General features: G+C 35.9%; 1 protein-coding gene and 1 pseudogene across 8 annotated transcripts in view; both read right to left on the minus strand.

Moving 5' to 3' along the window:
• Nucleotides 1-536: 536 nt before the first annotated feature.
• The window catches only part of MPP6 (membrane palmitoylated protein 6), a 125,669-nt gene continuing 105,149 nt past the window's right edge, over nucleotides 537-21,056 (minus strand). For all 8 annotated transcript variants that reach the window (XM_032401913.1, XM_032401917.1, XM_032401914.1 and 5 more), the window contains 3 exons: nucleotides 10,022-10,224; nucleotides 8,386-8,514; nucleotides 537-1,834 (listed from right to left, as the gene is read on the minus strand). In XM_032401913.1, the coding sequence (XP_032257804.1) occupies nucleotides 1,658-1,834; nucleotides 8,386-8,514; nucleotides 10,022-10,224 (509 nt within the window). In that variant the 3' untranslated portion in view covers nucleotides 537-1,657. The remainder of the gene's footprint in view (nucleotides 1,835-8,385; nucleotides 8,515-10,021; nucleotides 10,225-21,056) is intronic.
• On the minus strand, nucleotides 1,841-5,090 carry LOC116630956 (annotated as a pseudogene).

Genomic DNA, 21,056 nt, shown 5'->3' on the forward strand with positions numbered 1-21,056 from the left:
TATGATCCATTTTACCACTAATATCCCTATCCTAGGACAAAGAACATGAATTTGTGTTCTGGATATGAAACTCTAGAATAAAAAAAAAAAATCTATACATTTCCAATCTTAACAATATAGCAACTTGGCTGACTGTTTCATTGTGAAGAAGGTTTAAAGCAATGTGTGCATAACTGCTTATTGCCAGGTATTTTCTCTTCCCTCTAAGCCCTCCTGGCTAGTGTTCCATGTGACAGCTTTGCTGAGGAGAAAAATTAACAGCCGGGTGCCTGATGCCTACCATGGACAAAGATGACCACAAGCATCTAACCCTGTAGGTGTGAATACTGTCCCTATGAAAAGCTGGCAGCAACATAACATAACTTAGTTAAATGATGAGCTACATCTCTGAATATGTTTGAGGAAGAATTTATACCATCCAAGAATCCTAAAGGAAGATTTTAACTGAGACGAATTTTAAAAATCTGAGTATGTTAATGCCTCTAAAAGAGAGCTGTTTTCCTAATTACTAAACAAAAAAGCACATTTCCTAACAGAAATGTAAAAAAAAATATAAAACCTTATTTAATATATATTATATAATGTATATGTTATATATAGGTAAGACAGCTGACAGTTATTTCCAAATCTCCTAAGTTGTTCAATGGATTTGGTTCTCAACACAAAAGATTTAACAAGTATTCTAACAATCACATCACACTTCAAAAAGGATGCTGATTGTTCAGAAAATCCCCCACTTGCAAACTTAGAGGCATTTTAAAGCATCACAGAAATTTGCAAAGGCATCATACATTTGCTGACCATATCCTAATAAAAAACTGTTGAAAGCAGTAGGTTCATTTTTGTCAAATTTCTACATGTGAAAATAAATCAACTTTATGTGTCATTTTGCTATGTTATGTGTTACAGGATAAGGCACTCTCTGAGCCTGCATGGCCTTGCTTGCTGTGTACACATTCACTTAGTCATCAGCCTGTCATGGCAACAAATGAGAGTGCAAAGTATTGCTCTTCACTTTCCCTCAAGATGGAAAAGAAGGGAAAATAAACATTGTATCTGCTTAAATTAGAATGGATAGCCATATATCTCTGAAATAACGAAACCATGTAGTGTTGAGCAGACTTCTGATGTCAGACTTGGAAGGTATGGACATTATAGTTCTGTTTCTGTAAGAATTTATATTAGGAAAGAAGGCCAATAACTACTATTTTCTCCTAATAAAGAGTAACTGACCCTTCACTAGTTAAACACTGAACTAAAGGACAGATTTACAAAACTATTTCAAGTATTCATTATCACAGTGAAAATGGGAGACCAATGCGAGAATGAAGGCTTTGAAAATTCCTTTGATGAAAAAGGCAAGGGTACTAAATCAAAACATATACAAAATGCTTCAACGCATTTCTTTATGCGGTATGAATAGAAAGGTTATCCATAAAAAGTTAGAAAAATTAAGATAAATTATATATTAGTACACCTTCCCAACCACATTTTATATAAAAATTCAGAATAGTGTACTGGTATTTCAATCTACACAATAAAAATGCCTGAACTTGGCAGATATCTTCTATCTGTGCATGTATTTTCTCAGTAGAAGGCTTATTTGTTGCAGTTACTTTTAAAAAGTTTTATTTCCATTATGAACCTTATTGAATCATCAGTAAACCCAGCTGATTGGGACCCACTGTGGCTCCATTCTCAGCTTCTCTATGGCAGTTTGTAGTTTTTCAAAGGCTTTGTCTAGATTGTCGTTTACGATGATCAAATCAAAATAGTGGTTGTATGCTCTTTGAATCCGTGCACTTTCATCCACTGTTTTCTTCAAGTCAGAGTCCTGTCAAAGAGTGTTAAAAGGAAATGTTTCTATCATAATGTGTACTTACTTGCTCAAACACTGATTCAAAGTGAACATGAGAAATGAGGGTGTTGGGACTTTTATGGTGATTTTGATATTAATGCTCAAAATCTAATCTATATAGTGTTAAAAGAGACATTACCACCTGTTCATATCCTAGTCTTTCCAGCAGTGTTCATGTTTGCTTTATAAGTATGCTGTATCTTGTTTCATTGATCTTAGGATAAGATTCCTAATTAAACAACTGCTGACCATAATCTCAGGGTGAAATCTAAGGTAATAAAACAATTATTGCAGGTTTCCAGCCCAACTATATCATCCTTTTCAAATGATTTTTTTAAATTTGCATGTATGTATTACATCCCTAGAAAAAGAATCCCAGGATTTTCCCTTCTGTGTGTTTTTGTCTTGCTTCTTCGTGGTCCATGATGCCAGCTGAGGTTGTCAGTACAATGAAACCAAACTGGTGGGACAGGAGCAGATTATTCTGCCATTTTTGTAGATCTCTGAGTTGTACATCAAATCTGAAGCTCATCACTCCACACTTGTTTAATCTGCTTGTGAGGTTCACAACAATTTTCCCAGCTCTGTGATTATCAATGATCTCAAATTCACCAATGTAACCATGCTTCATCATCACAGTTAGAAACTGGTTAATGACTGGAGCATGGCATAATAAGAACCTGGCATTTACCTCTCCTTTCAGGAGTGTTAATGCTTTTGAGAACATCTGCCAAGACATTCATGTGTACCATTTTGGCGGCACAGAAAGACTGTGGAAAGAGCTCAAAAGATTTTTATCTTGTGGGCTCTGAGATAATGGAAACCATTTTGCAGTGCCTATTAAGCTCAAAGCCAAATCTGCTGCCTATCTCTAGGAAAGAGAATATTAGAAATGTATTTTGAAGACTAACTACAGGCTTCCTACCCCCACCAACACATACGCACATAGTTCTTTAGCTAGCATTGTTTATATTTTGTACACTATTTCTAGTCATTTTGGAATGATGTAGGTAATGAATAAGTAATGGGTTCTGCATGAACAAGTAAAGCTTTTCATTAAATTGCAACTGTTTAGAAATTTCACAGTACTTCTACATGTTCTTCAAATATTTATCGATTTCTATTAAAGTGTCTACTATGTTTCATCATCTGTGGATATAACAATGAATAAATTAGAGTGGGTTCCTACCCTCCAGAGGAGGAGACAGACTAAGGGCAAATAAACACAAAAACTTTCAAGTTGTAATGAGTACTATAAAAGAAACCAACCAGAACAAAGAATTTTGAGAATTCTATTTTAGATAGGGGGATTACAAAGATACCGAGTAAATGACATTTAAACTGAGAACTATAGTGGGGGAAAGAGCATCCCAGGCAGAGGAAACAGCAATGCAAAATCCGGGAGGGAAATGACCCTGATATGTTTTAAGATACTGAAAGTCCAGGATGGATAGAGGGACTGAGGGCAGGGTGATACCTTGACATAAGTATGAGCTAGGTAGTGGAGAACTCACATGCAACAGAAAAACGTCGCTGGCTTGTGGTGAAGAAGAGATGGAAATGACGGCAGACTGGAAATATATTTTGGTGATAAAATCATCAAGACTGGCTGACGGGTTGAATGTGAAAAGTGACGAATGAATGAATGAATGGATGGATGAATAAACCAAAACGTAGAAAGAAGCACTTGTAGAAAATGCAGAGTTGGGGAGGAGGAGTAGGGAGAACACAATTTTTTGGGGGGGAGGGGGAGGGGAACACACTGTTCTTTGTACATGTTAAGTTTAAGATGTCTTGGGAGACATCCAAGTGCAGATGTAAGCTAAGTAGAGATGGGTTATGCAAGTCGGAGCTCTGAATTCTGGGTTATCTATAACTAGGAATAATCAGTGTAACAACAGTATATATAAGATAATGAGTTTGGTGAAAACACCAAAAGGGAAGTGTAGAGAGAGACATGAGTTCCAAACTAGGCCTGAGGGACACTAATACTTACATTTCAGTTAATATTTTCACTGATCTCTCTATTTGAAACAAAATATCTTTTGTGATAAGATGTGCAAATAGCCTCAATTCAACTTGAAAACAATTATTACCATTACAGTCATTAACAATCTGCTTCCTTTAAGAAAACAGGTTTTTTTTTTTGACAATGACAATCCTGTAACAATAGTGGAGTAGTACATCATTCAGATGGAAAAAAGAATAAAGAATCTCTATATATGGCCATGGAGAATCTCTAAATATATTGGTAAGTGGAAAATGCAGGCAGACTACTGAATATAATAGGTTACTTTTTATGTAAGAAATGAGAGAGGGAGGGTACACATATATATTTGCTTATATTTTAAGAAATTGTGAAAATGACGACCTATGTAGGTGGGAGTGGAGAGGACAGTGAAAAGCTAGATTTTCCTGTTAAGATTTACTTTAGAACTATGAAATGTATAGAATTATACAACAAAATTCAAATAAAAAAAGGACAGTATCTAAAAATCAAAAGCAAAATGAAACAAACCTGTGTTTCAAGTTGATGGTTTAACCATGCAGAAAGGAAATAGTTCAGTAACTTTAAAATAATACCCAATGGGATGTATCTTAGGAACAATTTTTTAAAAGCTTGAAACTTAAAAGTTTTCAATAATCATACTGTTGACAATATCAATATTGATATTGTTACTCAGAAATTATATAGAGTGGGTTCTTAGTTTATATATGTAAAGTAAGAAATAATGTTATCAGGAACCAAGATTTTCAGCATAAGAAAAAAGACAAATATAGAGTCAAAGAAGGTAAGTAAAATAATGGAAAGTTTAAATTGGAATTATCAAACTGAACAAATGATGTGTGTTTTCTAAAAAAGAAAAATGTATTTCTTATATCTGGCCACCGAAAAGCCTGGAAACAATGAGCAACTAAGTTGAGCACACAACTTTAGCACCTATATGGTCTCTATATACCATTTCCCACTAAAAGGAACCAGTTTTTTTAGATGGCTGGCTCCAGGTCTGGGCCAAGAAATGCGTAAGAAAACCTGGAACAGCTTATCTAGCTAGGAAGAAAAGAGTCATCAAAGATTACTGGGCTTGTTAAAAAAAACTCAGAAGACAAGCTGAATATTCCCGCAAGCTAAACATAGGCCAATTTAAACATCAAAAAGAGTAGTAACTAAACTAAGTATACAGAGAGGAAGTATTACAAGAGACTTTATTTATTTATTTATTTTTTTAAAGATTTTATTCATTTATTCGACAGAGAGAGACACAGTGAGAGAGGGCACACAAGCAGGGGGAGTGGGAGAAGGAGAAGCAGGCTTCCTGCTGAGCTGGGAGCCCGATGTGGGATTCGATCCCAGACCATGACCTGAGCTGAAGGCAGACGCTTAACGACTGAGCCACCCAGGCACCCTACAAGAGACTTTAAAACACAGCAATTTGACTGCATATACGCAGTGAGATAAACCTTAAGGACAAAACAAAACAAAAACAAAAACAAAAAAACAACCCACCAAAAAACTAGTTCATGGTAATCACACCTGGTAGTGTTGGTGTACTTATTCTCAGACTGTTGTATGTGTACTGTGGGATAAAGCGAATGAGCAATTATGTGATATACTAACATTCCCAGTGTTTTTGAGAACTGGGATACTCAGTACTCAGAATGGAGATAAAAGAGGTTAAATAAAAACCTTGTAATTCTGAATTTGAATGGGAAATAGCAGTATGAATTCATGATATGGTTTCCTTCAAACATACAACAGAAAAACATATATCCTAGCTCTGTCTACCTGAAAGGTATAGCTAGAAACAATGATCAATCTTGTGACAATGTGCACTCCTAGTATTATGGTCTTAAAATACCATTCACTCTAAAAAGAATCAGAGCTTCTTGAAGCAACAGCTGATATCTGGCCTAGAACAGAAAATGTACAAGAGGAGCCCGGAACATCTGTCATACCAGATAGCAAGGAAGCTGAGACTATTGGGCTCATGAAATAAGGTCTCAAGGGCCAACTTGAATAAGCTCCTACTGGTCAAAGATGGGACAATTTGAGCATCAATAAGAATGACCATATCTTCTTCTTCTTTTTTTTTTTTAACATATAATGTATTATTTGTTTCAGAGGCACAGATCTGTGATTCAAGGAGGGGAAGAATGAAGGGGGGGGAAATCGGAGGAGGAGATGAACCATGAGAGACGATGGACTCTGAAAAACAAACTGAGGGTTCTAGAGGGGAGGGGAGTGGGAGGATGGGTTAGCCTGGTGATGGGTATTAAAGAGGGCATGTTCTGCATGGAGCACTGGGTGTTATATGCAAATAATGAATCATGGAACACTACATTAAAAACTAATGATGTAATTTATGGTGATTAACATAATAATAAAAAAAGAAAAAAAATAAGAATGACCGTAATAGAGTAACCACATCAAAAACTCACATCAGGTGCTCATAATGAAACTAAAAACCAAAGAAAACAAACCTTATTTGATCACCTGTTGCTTCTGGGGGCTCTCAGAACAAATTCTATTATTCTGAAAACTGACCCATCAAAAGGAAAGTATAAGCATATACCCTGACTTTCCTATATGAACTCTACTTCAGAGTAATCAACTAATTGATGAGGAAAAGTTATTTCTTAGAAGAACTCTAGTTTATAAATTCAGAAAGAATGACAAACTTGAGTGTTATCATTTTACAATCCCTAAAAAATAAGTGATCCAGGCAAAGATGAATGAAACTTGCCAAAATCAGTAGGTAAAAAGCTACTGGAGAACTTTACAGATCAGGCTCACAACATTTGAACCCATTGATTAATCTTATCACAAAAAAAGAGAGCCTTTCATATGCCTCATAATGTAACAAGGCAAGAAGTATCAATTATTAATTATTCTTGGGAAAAAAAACCTATATCTGTTCAAGCTTCTATCAGTTCACAGGGAATAGAGGGAAATGACACAATGGGGACAAAATTGGCAAAATCTAGACTGTGAAGCGCTCTATAGGATAACTGACCCAACTTTTTTGTTTGTTTGTTTTGTTTTGTTTTTTGTTAGAGCAGGAGCTTGATCTCACGACCCTGAGATCATGATCTGAGCCCAAATCAAGAGTTGAATGCTTAATCAACTGAGCCACCCAGGCGCCCTAACCCATTTTTTTGAACAACTAAATTATAAGGTTACAAGAGAGGGGAGGTGGGGAGTGAGAATTTACAGATTAGAGCAAGTAAAGGAATGTTTGCTTCCAGCTAAGATATAGTAACAGATATCAGACTAACCCTCCTACCTGACAATGAAAACATGTGACAAAATGTATGGAACAGTTTTTAAGACCTTGTGCACTGTGCTTAAGGCAACAAAAGACTGATACCTCAGAGAAACAGGAAACAAATGAAGTGAACCCTACAACTACCCCAGCTTATTGTCTTGAAAGACCTTCTAGGCTGCAGTACACAAGGTGGAGCCCAGAAGGAGCCTACCCAACATTCCAAGTTGGCGTATACATATGCCCAGACTTACCAAGTTGTACACTTTCAGTATGTACAGCTTATTATATGTCAATTATCCTCAAGCTGGGGGGGGGAAAGAAATTTAGAAGATCATCAAGTAAATGCAACATGTTGATCTTGTATGGATCCGATTTGAACAAATCAACTGTAAAAAAAAAAATTCTAAATCTTGGAGAAATTCAAATATGGATGGTATACTGATGATATTAAGAAGTTGCTCTTGTTAATTTTTTTGTGTTAATGGTGTTATGGTTATGTTTAGAAAGTCTTTATCTTTTAGAGATAGATAATGAAGTATTTATGGTTGACATATCAAAGATTTGCTTTAAAATAATTCAGGTTAGGGAGGAAGTGAAGGGAGGGCTAATTGAAACAGAAATGGCCACGCATTACTGAACCTAGGTGATGGGAATATGGGAGTTCATTTTTTTCCTCTTGTATGTACTTTAAGTTTCCCATAATGTGAAAAGAGAGAGAGGAAGAACAAGAGAAAACATGTAACAGAAACTAAAAGTCAGAACTAACTACCAGTAGTAAACCTTATGATGAATATGCTTGTTAATGGTCTTGGAGCCCAATTTCCTCACTGATAAAATGAGAGTTGGATTAATATGTGTATTTTAATACTGCTCCATTTCATTTATATAGGGGGAATAAACTTGAGAGAGAGAGAGAGAGAGAGGGAGAGCATTCCCTGCTGAGCACAGACCCTGACGCAGCACTTGATCCCAGGACCCTGAGAATATGACCTGGGCCAAAGGCAGATGCTTAACTGAATGAACCACCCAGGCGTCCCTAAACTCATGTTTTAAAACAAATAAAGTGAACAATGATTTTTAAGTAGAAGTCATACTGTTCCAAATCCTAACTATATCTCATGAATGAATTTTTATTCTGTAATACATCATATAGTGTATTTATTTCATAAATATGATTAGAATTAAACATGCCCAAAAGAAAAAAGAAAAAAAAAATCTTACGAGTAAAATAACATTGTTAGCCTGAAAAGAACTGCTCACCGTCAAAAGCTTAGTAGTGATACCAGCATCCACCACTGCCTTGTGCATGGCACGTAATGTCTCTAGTTCTGGAGCAGCAATAAATACAACATAGGGCATGAACTCGGAAGTCCTCAGCACTTTCAGGGCCTGTGTAGAAGAAGAATTACAAACCAATTTATATGGGATTAGAATTTGAATTATGTTACCCTTTAATTTATAATAAATGTTAACTAATCAAAATCTATCTGCCCTCTCACTAAGCATGAAGGATGTAATTTAATACTTGCCCCCCTCTATCCTTTTGATTCCACACAGTACTTTTCTTTTTTTTTAAGATTTTATTTATTTATTTGCCAGAGAGAGTGAGAGACAGAAAGAGCACAAGCAGGGGGAGCAGCAGGTAGAGGGAGTGGGAGAGGGAGAAGCAAGCCCCCCGTGGAGCAGGGAGCCTGATGCTGGACTCGATCCCAGGACCCTGGGATCATGACCTGAGCCGAAGGCAGACGCTTAACAACTGAGCCACCCAGGCGTCCCCATACAGTACTTTTCTAAAATAGTGATCCATTAAATGTGTTCTGACCTCAGTCATACTACTACCCTTTAATCCTCTTGAACAAAGGAAAGTATTGAACTTAAAGATCCAAAAATTATCAAGAATGATGTAAATGCTTTCTATGTTACTTGTAGAATTCTGTTAATATTGAAAAAGCAGAAATAATCTCAGTGTCTATTGAGAGTGGTTATATAAATTAATATACATTTGTACTGTGAAACACTATTCAGTAATTACAAAGAACTAAAAAAGCTCTACAGTAACTGACATGAAAAGATCTTCAAGACATACTGTTTAATGGAAAAAAGCTAAAGAATCTATATAGAATTTTCCTATTTATGTAAAAAAGAAAAATAGGAAACCCATAAAAAATCTAATAAAATTATATAGATTATGTATCTGTATTAAGGCATACTAAAATGACAAAGATATATACCAAAGTATTAATAATTATCTCTGAGTAGGGAGGTTAAGTTGGGTTGAGTGTGGAGGGGTGAGAAAGGGTCAGTGAGAGAGAGGGAATAAGAGTGAAGAGAATGGGGTGTGTGTGTGTGTGTGTGTGTGTGTGTGTGTGTGCGCGCGCGCGCGCGCGAAGGGGTGTGACTTTCTTTATTCTTTATGTTGTAGCTTTGCTGAAATTTTAAAATCAATATTTCCTAACACATCCATTTATGTTACTTGAACAAGTAAATACTAAACTTTTATCAAGTTCTATTCCTATCCAAACCTCTATTGGTTAATTATTTATTTTTTTAAAGTTTTTATTTATTTATTTATTTGACAGAGACAGAGAGAGAGACAGTAAGAGAGGGAACACAGGCAGGGGGAGTAGGAGAGGGAGGAGCAGGCCTCCCGCGGAGGAGGGAGACTGATGCGGGGCTCCATCCCAGAACCCTGGGATCATGACCTGAGCCACCCAGGTGCCCCCTGTTGGATAATTATTGATCAGAGATTTATTTAAGTAGCTGTGGATGCATAATAAGGTTCTCTATCACCAATAGGTAATAGAAAGAGGCATCCTCACAATCTGAAAATAAAACCAAACAAAAACTTCATAGGAATTACGATTTTAAAAACAGCTTTGGAATCCATGCAGCTTACTTGTGGGTTGACATCCAAAATACAAGTTCGTCCAGTTTGGACAACTTCAAGAATAGAATCGATTTTGGTTCCATAGAGATTTCCTTCATATTCCCCATGTTCCAAATATTTTCCAGCTTTAATATCTGCTTCCATCTCAGACCGTGACACAAATTTATATGCCTGACCATCTTTTTCATCTTCCCTTGGTTTCCGTGAAGTAACTAAAATAATGTTGAGAATTTATACAAAGAGAACACAGGGTATTAAAATTGAGACTAAAATGCACAGGGTAACTTAAGATTTTTCCATTTAGTTTGGGGTTGGCAAATTATGACCTATGGCCAAATCTGGTCTGCTTCTTATTTTTGTAAGTAAAGTATTATTAGACTAGAGCTATGGCACATTTGTTTTATTACCTACGGTTTCATTCATTTTACAATGGTGTAGTAGTTGTGACACACACCAGATGACCCACAAAGCCTAAAATATTTACTCTGTGGCCCTCGAATTAAAAAGTTTGCTGACCCCTGACCTACAGGAATGTTTTAAGAGGTAGTCCCCAATACACAATTTATATTAAAAAAATGTGCTTTATAAAGTCAGCTTGAAACTTGAACATATATTTACATAGAAACAGTCCTAAATTTAGATTCTTAACTATGATGAGTCCTACTAAGCGTGGGATACATTGTAAGTGAATATCTTTTCCAGCTGCCACCAGCATTCCCCTTAAGGAATTTACACTTGAACACTTCCTAACTGAACACCCAACAAGTGAGCAAAATTCTCCTATTTGTAGTTGGTATTATCAATCTTCTGAAACATAGTTTTACCCACCAATTATCTATCCCTTTCTCCTCACCCTAACACCAAACCTTCTTCTAGCCTCTTGCTTATTGATATTCTGAAATGTGAACTGTTCTGTTCTGCAACTTGGTGGTGGATCTAGCCACACTTGATGTCATTATGTTCTATTAACTTCCTCTACTCTAACCTAAAGTATTTTTTTTTTTCTGAGAGAATAACAGTAAACAGACCAAGTCAAAATTTAAAAGATCATTTTTGTCTGATAGCTTAGTTCTGAGTACTTCCAGAGATATACAACTCCTTTGCAACCTGGGCTAGCATAGGAAAGGAAATTCTCTTTCAAACTGTTGCAAAGATGTAGTTAGGTACTCTACAAATTTGTTAACACTGGCTTGGAAGAAGAAAAGTAATTTGTGTGTGTGTATGTTATTTTATAGTTTAGCCTTAACCATTTTGGCTAGCTCAGATATAAAATCAAATACTTATACATGTAGAATATCTGATGAAATCATTAAGCACATGCAATTAAGAAGTAATCCAGATCAAAAGTTGACAATATTTTGACTATGTGTAATAAGCATAGCACATCAAGAAAACTTTTATAAGAACAGAATGAACTTGAAATTCAAGCTCAATAATAAGAGTCTAATTCATAAATGAGATCATTAGGCACAACAGGACTCCCTTTCTTCCCCTGTTGTTTTGTGGCTCAGCCTTTAGGGTGATCATCCCAGACAACTGTGGAGACCATATATAAAGTAACTAAAGACATTCAAGATGCTATGATGCATTTTCATATTCAAAAATGTGTGATGTCCAGGGTTCCTGAAATTATTCACTAAAGGTGGTATGATAAAATGTCTAAGGCAATTTTAAACTCCCCAAATAAATACATACTAGGACTTGGCTCAATATGTGTGAATATAATTTTAGAAGAGTATGGTTTTTTGGTGAAGCTCTACAGTGAAACCATATATGGGAATGTGCTGCTTGAAATAAATATGTATAGGCACACATATTGCCCCCATCACCACCTCCATGTTGAGGGGATCTTAATTTTTGGCAAAATGTTTTTAGTTTACAAGCAAAAAATTTTAAAAGATTTTATTTATTTATTTAGAGAGAGAGAAAGAGTGAGCGTGAATATGAATGGTGGGGGGAGAGGGAGAGAGAAGCTCAAGCAGACTCCGTGCTAAGCGTAGAGCCTGACACAGGACTAGATCCCACAACTTGAGTTGGGATCATGACCTGAGTGAAATTAAGAGTCGGATGCTTAACTGACTGAGCCACCCAAACGTCCCTAGTTTACAAGTGAATTTTAACTACAATCTCATTCTCTAATGAAAACTCAAAGAAAGCAAGGCAAAACAAAAATCAAAACCCAAAAACTATATTGCCATATATTTCCCTTTCCATTCTTAGGACAGAGAAATTAGAATAGGGTAGCTTCACTACAACTCATTTCTTAGGTTTATATGCTAAGCAAATAATGTGATTTCTTAGAATTTAATCATTATGGCAAAATTCTAAATTGTTATAGCTCTTCAAATTATGAGGAAACAACAAAGTAACTTTTTTTATTAATTAAACTCAAGACATCAATGTTAAAAAGCAAACTTGATTCATAAGGTAGCCTATCCCCCTGGATTAATAATTTTTTCTATTTTAGGATCATTTAATAATATATAAAGGAAAATCTATTTAAGATTTGATTTGAGAGAGAGAAAGAACAGAAAGAGCACAAGGAGGGGAGAGGGGCAAAGAGAAAGGGAAAAGCAGCCTTCCCGCTGAGCAGGGAGCCAGACATGGGGCTGGATCCCAGGACCCCAGGACCATGACCCAAGCTGAAGGCAGACACTTAACTGACTGAGCCACCCAGGAGACACAAGAAAAATCCATTTAACACAATGCCAGCATTTACCTCCTCCTTATGAGACTGACTTCCTTATTCATACCACCTGACAATACGCAGCACACTACTATGTATCAGGAATTAGGCAAACCTGTCACACTTTTGCAGTGTTTCTTTTTTGTGTTGATTCTGTGACTTAATAAAAAAAAAGCTAGATGCTACATAAATGTGAATAATTTAAAGAGAAGTAAAACACACCTACATTATATGAAGAAGTGAGAGTTACCCTGATGTATGGATATACCTAAATCTTTCTATATAAAAATTCAGATTTGAATCCTCACTAAAATATTTATTTACTGCTGAAAGGGAAAACAGCGTTATCTTTCTAGAAATTAATTTGGCACTAAGAAATCAAGAAACTGAGACATCTATATATATTTTTTGATCTAATAATTTCATATTTGAGATTTATATATACACACACTTCATCATCTCTGATAACAAACATAACTATCCAAATCATGTAAATAGGCAATAACACTATACTTATATGCCGGAATATTAAGAAGTTATTAACTTTTTTAAAAGGTTTATCATGATAAAATTGATCATTTTAACCATTTTTAAGTACACAATTCAGTGGCATTAAGTACATTCATATCGTTGTGCAACATCACCACTATCCATTTCCAGACCTTTTCATCATCCCAAACTGAAACTCTGTGTCCATTAAACACTGACTTCCCATTACACTCTCTCCTAGGCCCTGGTAACCACTACTCCACTTTCTGTCTCTATGAATTTTATTATTCTAGGTACCTCATATAAATGGAATTGTACAATATCTGTCCTTTTGTGTCTAGCTTATTTCATTCAGCATAATGTTTTCAAGGTTCATCCATATTATAGCATGGATCAGAATTTCATTCTTTAAGGTTGAATAATATTCCACTGCCTGTACATACAACTTAGTTTACCCATTTATGCACTGATGGACATTTGAACTATTTCTATCTTTTTGGCTATTGTAAATAATGCTATGAATATTCATGTACAAATATCTTAGTCCCTGCTTTCAATTCTTTTGGGTATATACCTATAAGTTGAATTGCTAGATCATATGTAATGCTGTGTTTATTTTTCTGAGGAACTGCTATACTGTTTTCCATAGAAGTATACCATTTTACATTCCCATCAGTAATATACAAGTGTGCTACTATCTCTACATCTTTGCCAGTACTTGTTATTATCTATTTTTTTAAATGTATAATCTCAGGGTGCCTGGGTGGCTCAGTCATTAAGCGTCTGCCTTCGGCTCAGGTCATGATCCCAGGGTCCTGGGATACAGCCCCGCATCAGGCTCCCTGCTCTGCGGGGAGCCTGCTTCTCCCTCTCCCACTCCCTCTGCTTGTGTTCCCTCTCTCACTGTCTCTCTCTGTGTCAAATAAATAGATAAAAAATCTTAAAAAAAAAAAATGTATAATCTCCTAATGGGTATAAAGTGGTATATCACTGGGGTTTTGATTTGCATTTCCCTAATGATCAGTGATGTTCAGAATCTTTTTATCTGCTTATTGGCCATTTGTAGATCTTCTTTGGAGAAATGTCTGTTCAAGTTCTTCGCCCATTTCTGAATTGGGTTGTTTGTTTTATTGTTGTTGTAGGATTAATATTTACATAAAACATATGACAATGACTTGTGAAGAAAAAGCTCATGATATAATGTTCATTCATTTATTCATCAAATATTTCTTGGGTATATCCTATGTGCCAGACCCTATTCTAGATTCTGGGTCTACAGAAGTACAAAAGACAGCAGCTCTCTGTTCTCGTGGGACATATTCTTGAATGTGGAAATAGGTGAGTAGTCAAATAAAAAATAAGAATTTAAGTGCTAAAACATAACCACTAGGTAGTGGGAAGGCTACTTTAGATGGAATGGTCAGTAAAGGCCTCTGAGAAGGTGAGATCTGAATAAAAAGAAAAATTCAAGCATCTGAAGATCTGGAAGGCAGAGTGTTCCACACTGAGGGACCAACAAGAACAAAAAGGTGTGAAGGATAAGTTTGAGGAATCTGAAGAAAAGAAAGACCAGTGTGTTAAGTAGGAGAAAAACTATGGAAATTTTTATATGAATAATATGGTCATAATTCTATAATTACAAGTTTTTTAATTGTGTTCCTTGTATTTATAAACAGAACACTGAATAAGGTTTTTTTTTTCTTTTTTCTTTTTGCAGTCTCACAGTAACCCTCAAGTCCCAAGTAGAAGCTAAAATGCCAAGGATTTATAGCCTCCTCTTTCAGAGTTTACTAAAAAGTGGCCAACTCGGTCCTAGGATCATCTGTCCACCTACCTCTATCTTATATATACTCGGAAAGGAGTCACTGAGGTTATGAATTGTAGGTTCAGGGCAGAATGCTTTATTTTCTTTTCCTTTACCCCATGGTAAAATGATTCTCCCTGATGAATTCTGAAAACCCATGATGACATATTGTGGCAGTGGGGTGATTTGTACTCCCACTGTTTGGCAAAGCAAGAATGAGTTTCCTGTGGGGGGTGTGTGTGTGTGTCTGTGTTTGTGTATTCAAAAGATAGCCTGGCTGAACTGTACTGAAGGTATCCTGCACAGAAAGACAGAATGAAGGGTAGAGAACCAAGCAAAAGAGAATGTGAAGTATGGGATTGGAGCTTGGCATTGGTCTCAAGGGGACAGCTGGAAATCATAATACCCTGGCCAGGGAATGGCAAAGTATGGAGATCTCTACAGAGTCTCCAAAGAACCTACAAATAGGCCTCAATGAAGAGACAGTATTTGGACATTTGTCACATAAAGAACTCCAGTCTCCAAAAGGCAAGATTTTACATGACAGCCCTTGATCCCCACTTCTTCCTGCCCTGACCCTGAAAACCAGAAGTAGCAGAGCAGGATGTGAAGGGAGAGTAATAAAACAAACTATACTCTTCCCCTCACAATATAGGTCCTAAGCCAAGGATCAGGAATGAGTTGTGAGGAAGGGAGAAACAGTGAACTGGATGCAACACTGAAGTTTTGAATTGGAGTAGCCTTTTTTTTTTTTTTTAAACACCCAAAATAAAGTCTTATTTAGCAAAATGACACAGTTCTTATAACTGAAAGTGACTGGAAAGTTACAGAATCTTCTAGGGGACTGAGGGAAAAGTAGAGGGAAAGAAGATGTGACAGAGCATGGATGAAGTCAGCGGTTAGATGAAAATAAAAGTCTTTCCTGTTTGTACTCCCAAAGAGCTCAGCCATCCAACAAACCACTTAGTTATATACTTGCCAGAAACAAATTAATCAAATAACCTAACTGCAAGGATACTAGGAAATGAATACGTAGTCAATGTAAGAAAGGATTTTAGTGGCCTGGTAGCTGTTTCCCCAAATTCAAGAAAAGATTTTAAATTAATGAATTATTGATGGATGCTAAAACAATTGGGTAGAAGTTTGTTGAGGAGAATACTTACACAGTTTCAAAGTATCTTTGAACAGATTACTTATTAATGACAAACAGAAGAAAAGTTACCTTTTACAGTGAAGAAATCTATCAGACATGCCCTAAATCAATAATCAAAGTTAACATCATCAGTAATGGGACAAACTGACAAGATGGACCTACTATGTAATGTTCAGAGAAGGATAAAACATGATTTATATTTTTCTAATAATGCATGACCTGAACCTAATCATGGGGAAACAATCAGGTAAACCCATGGTGAGGGACATTTACTTTAAGTGGATAAAATACTCCAACTAAAAGGCAGAGACTGGCAGGATGGATTTAAACAAAAAACCATGACCCATGACGGCTGTCCCCAAAAGACACATTTCAGATTCAAAGGCATCAGCAGGTTGAAAGTAAAAGGACTAAAAAATACCCCATATAAACAGACCTGGAGTGGCTATACATATATCACATAAAATAAACTTAAAGACAAAAACGTTACTAGAGACAAAGGAGTGTCAATCCATCAAAAAGATTTAAAAAAATACAAATTTAGATGCATCTACTAACAGAATTCCCAAAACACATGCTGCAAAAACTGATTGAAGGGAGAAATAACTAAGTCAACAATAATATTTGGAGACTTCAATACCACACTTTCAAATAATGGATAGAACAAATAGGCAGGAGATCAACAAGGAAATAAAAGGTTGAACAATACTATAAACCAACTAGACCTAAGAGACATCTGTAGAAGACTCCACCCAATGATAGCATAATACCCATCCTTTCCAAGTATACCTGGAACATTCTCCCAAATGGACCATACCTGAGGTTATAAAGAAAGTCTCAATGAGTTTTAAAAAAATATAATCATACAATGTTCTCTGACCACAATGGAATGAACTGGAAATCAGTAACAGAAGAAATGTGGGAAATGCAAAAATATGTGGAAATAAAACAATATGCTCTTAAACAACCAATGGGTCAAATAGGAAATCACAAATGTAATTAGAAAATGCTTTGAGATGAATGAAAACAAAGACACAATACCAAAAATTATGAGATGTAGCTAAAGCAGTTGTTTTTAGGGAACTTTATAGCTGCAAATGCCTATTAAAAATGAAGCTCTCAATCCAATAACCAAACATTCCACCTAAATAAAACGGAAAAATAGCAAACTAAACCCAGAGAAAGAAGGAAATAATAAGGACTATAACAGAAATTAATTAAACAGAGAACAGAAAACCAATATAGGAAATCAACAAAAGCAAATGTTGGTTTCTTGAAAGAACACCAAAATTGACAAATCTTTAGGGAGACTGACCAAAAAAAGAAGAGAGAGGACTCAAATTACTAAAATCAGAAATAAAAGAGGGGATATTCCCATGGGTGCTGCAGAAATTCTGAAACCCATTAAAAAGAAACAGAAAGCCTTAGAAGACTTACAACAAATAACAAGATTAAATCAATAATCAAAACCTCCTACAAAAATAACCCTGGGATCAAATGGCTTCAAGAGGGGGTAAACTCTATGAAACATTTAAAGAAGAATTAACATCAATCCTTTACAAACTCTTCCAAAAAATCGAAGTGAAAGGAACACTTCCCAATTCAGTCCATAAGTCCAGTATTACCACGATTATCAACATTAGCAACATCATAAGAAATGAAATCTATGGACCAGTATCTCTTATGAATATAGCTGCACAAATACTCAACAAAATACTAGCAAACTGATTCTAGAAGCATATAAAAAGGATCATACACCACAGCTAAATGGGATTTACCACAGGAACACAATGAATGTAAAAGAATAAAAAACAAAAAATCATGTTATCTCAATAAACAAAGAAAAAAAACATTTGGTAAAATACAGTACCTTCTCATGATAAAAGTCAATGAACTAGGAGTAGAAGAGAATTTCTCCAACCTAATGAAGGTTATCTACAAAAAACTCACAGTTAACATCATACTTAGTGATGAAAGACTGAACAGTATCTCTCTAAGATCATGAACAAGACAAGGATGTCCACTTTTGCCACTTCCACACTGCAGTGGAGATTCTACTCAGGGCAGTTAGACAAGAAAAAGAAATAAATGGCACCCAGTTTAAAGGAATAAGGAAAACTGTCTCTATTTGCAGGTAACATGATCTTGTGTATGGAAAATCCTGAGAAATTTGCAAAAAAATTACAACAAATAAATGAGTTCAGCAAGGTTAAAGGATACAAGATTAATGCACAAAAATCAGGTGTATTTCGGGATGCTTGGGTGGCTCAGTCAGTTAAGTGTCTGCCTTCAGCTCAGGTCATGATCCCAGGGTCCTGGGATTGAGCCCTGCATCTGGCTCCTTGCTCAGCAGGGAACCTGCTTCTTTCTCTCCTCCCCGCTCAGGCTCTCTCTCTCTCTCTCTCTCTCTCTCAAATAATAAAATAAAAAAAATCTTTAAAAAAAATAAATCAGGTGTATTTCTATACACTTGTAATGTGAAAAGGAAATTAGGAAAATTTAAATACTTAGGAATAAATTTGATAAAAAAAGCATACGACTTGTACACTGAAAACTACAAATATTACTGAAGGAAATTAAGGAAGAATAAGCTATAAAGTGTTAGAGAGTTATGGATCAGAATAGGACTACTTTATCCCCAGAACACTGAAAAGATTTAGGACTTTGAAGCAAGGAACTAAAAACTGGAGGTGGGGGTATAATTATGCATACGGAGCAAGTTAATCTATACCTTCTCCCTCTTCATCTTGTTAGAGAACAGACTCAGCAGGGGGGATATCTGAAAACTTTTCTCTGGAAAATTTAACGGCTCCCCCCAAAAATATTTTATGCCAACTTTTTGGCTCCTCCAACAAAACAGCTGTCTCCTTGCCATCTCATAAAATAAAGCTCAGCCAGTTGCCAAGACCTGCTCAAGTACATGGGGCTTCCAACCAGTTTTAACACTTAAGCAGGGATGTACAGCCAAGGATCAGTACATAAAAGAAAAAAATCCTCTAGCATAAAAGGGAAAACACAAACATACCATAAACAGAAAAAGTAACCCAGAGGAAAGCAGAGGTAATTCAGCTATAGATAAAACTGAAAAAAACACCAAAACACTATTTACTATTCTTGGAGATATATAAAATATAGCCCCCATAAACAAACAGAAAAAAACTGGAAAGTAAGATTACTCATGGTAAAACATTGATGGAAGAGAAAATAAAGAACTCAATGTAATCTTTTAAAGAGTAGAATAAAAAGATAAAGGGATAGACAACATGATTAAAAGAGAGAGAGAGAGAGAGACATTGAGAAGATGAATCCAGGATGCTCAACATCCAGCCAACAGAGATTCTAGAAAAAGTGAACAGAGAGAACATGGAGAAATCATCCAAGAAATAGTAATTTTCCAGAATTGAGGGACAATGAATCTCTAGTCTGAAGAGCCCACTGATCATCAGCACAATGAATAAAAAAAGATGTACATGAAGGCACATCATTATTAAATTTCAAAATACTGAAAAACAACAAAATGAAACAAACAAAAGATGCTGAATTTCTGTGAAAGAAAAATAAGGTCACGTATGAAAGAACAAAGATTACAAAGGCACTTGCCTCAACAGAACTGGATTCAAGAGTAACATCTTTTGAGTTTTACAATCTTGAATTTCTATTCTTGGTCAAGCAATCAAATATAGGACAGAAAATATACATCTTCAAATACAAAGATAAATAAATTATATCTCATACACCATTTCTTGTGATGTTACAAGAGGCTATTTCCAGCATAACAAGGTTGCTGTCAACCCAGGAGAACAACAAAGGGAAACACTCCCATGTTAACAGTGGGGCAGCCAGAACAGAGAGCGTCTTGTCCTCACTGAAGCAGGAAGATCTATGGTTCTGAGACAGAGGTCTCCAAGAAAATAAACACAACTTACTGGATGAGTCTTTGGTTTAAAATAAAATTATACACATACACATATAAAATTAAGGTAAAGACAGGAAGAAAAAAGGAACTCCATCAATTGCTAGATGGAAGGAGAGGGAGAAGCTGTTCAAGAAAGTAAAATTCAATGAACTGAAACTAGACTTATTTTTATATTGGGAAGAGAGTCAGGAAGTCAACAGATAAGCTTACACTGGATAAAGCAAGAAACTGCAGAATGATGACATTAATAAGAAATATGGAAGACCACCAAACTAAAGAGCAACAAACATGAAAAGCAACTGTTTCTGGTAAGTAGGCCAAAGGTGGGGTACAGCAATATAGGCAGTTAATTTTTCTTTTTCTTTTTTTAATTTATTTATTTGACACAGAGAGATACAGCGAGAGAGGGAACACAAGCAGGGGGAGTGGGAGAGGGAGAAGCAGGCTTCCCGTGGAGCAGGGAGCCCGGTTGGGGCTTGATCCCAGCACTCTGGGATCATGACCTGAGCCGAAGGCAGACGCTTAACGACTGAGCCACCCAGGTGCCCCGGCAGTTAATTTTTCTATTACATATCTTTAAGAACTACTTGATTAAAGTACTGTACATGTATTAACTTGATAAAAATGAGAAACAAAATACTTTAAAATACTTAGGTCACAGTGAGATTTTTTTAGCTATTTAACCAGTATTTGTCTGAATTTAGTGACTTACAGTGCCTACAATGGAATCCAAGGCCTTACTCTGAAGGGATTACAAATAGCACATGGTTACTACTCTCCCAACCAATCCATAAAAATTTCAGCAATGAGATTACTCACTGAAAATTAAACCTCAAAACATACTAGATGTTTTGAGAAACTCTAAAATTTATCTAGAAGAGATGGAATGACATTAGGCTAAGAATTAACTCAGAACAGCTTAATGGCATTAATATACCTAAAGAAATACTGTTAATCAAAAGGGGGCTTGGTCAGCAATAGAAGCACAGAAAGGGG

This window comes from Phoca vitulina, unplaced genomic scaffold (assembly GCF_004348235.1).
Source record: "Phoca vitulina isolate PV1807 unplaced genomic scaffold, GSC_HSeal_1.0 scaffold4, whole genome shotgun sequence".
Lineage (NCBI taxonomy): Eukaryota > Metazoa > Chordata > Mammalia > Carnivora > Phocidae > Phoca > Phoca vitulina.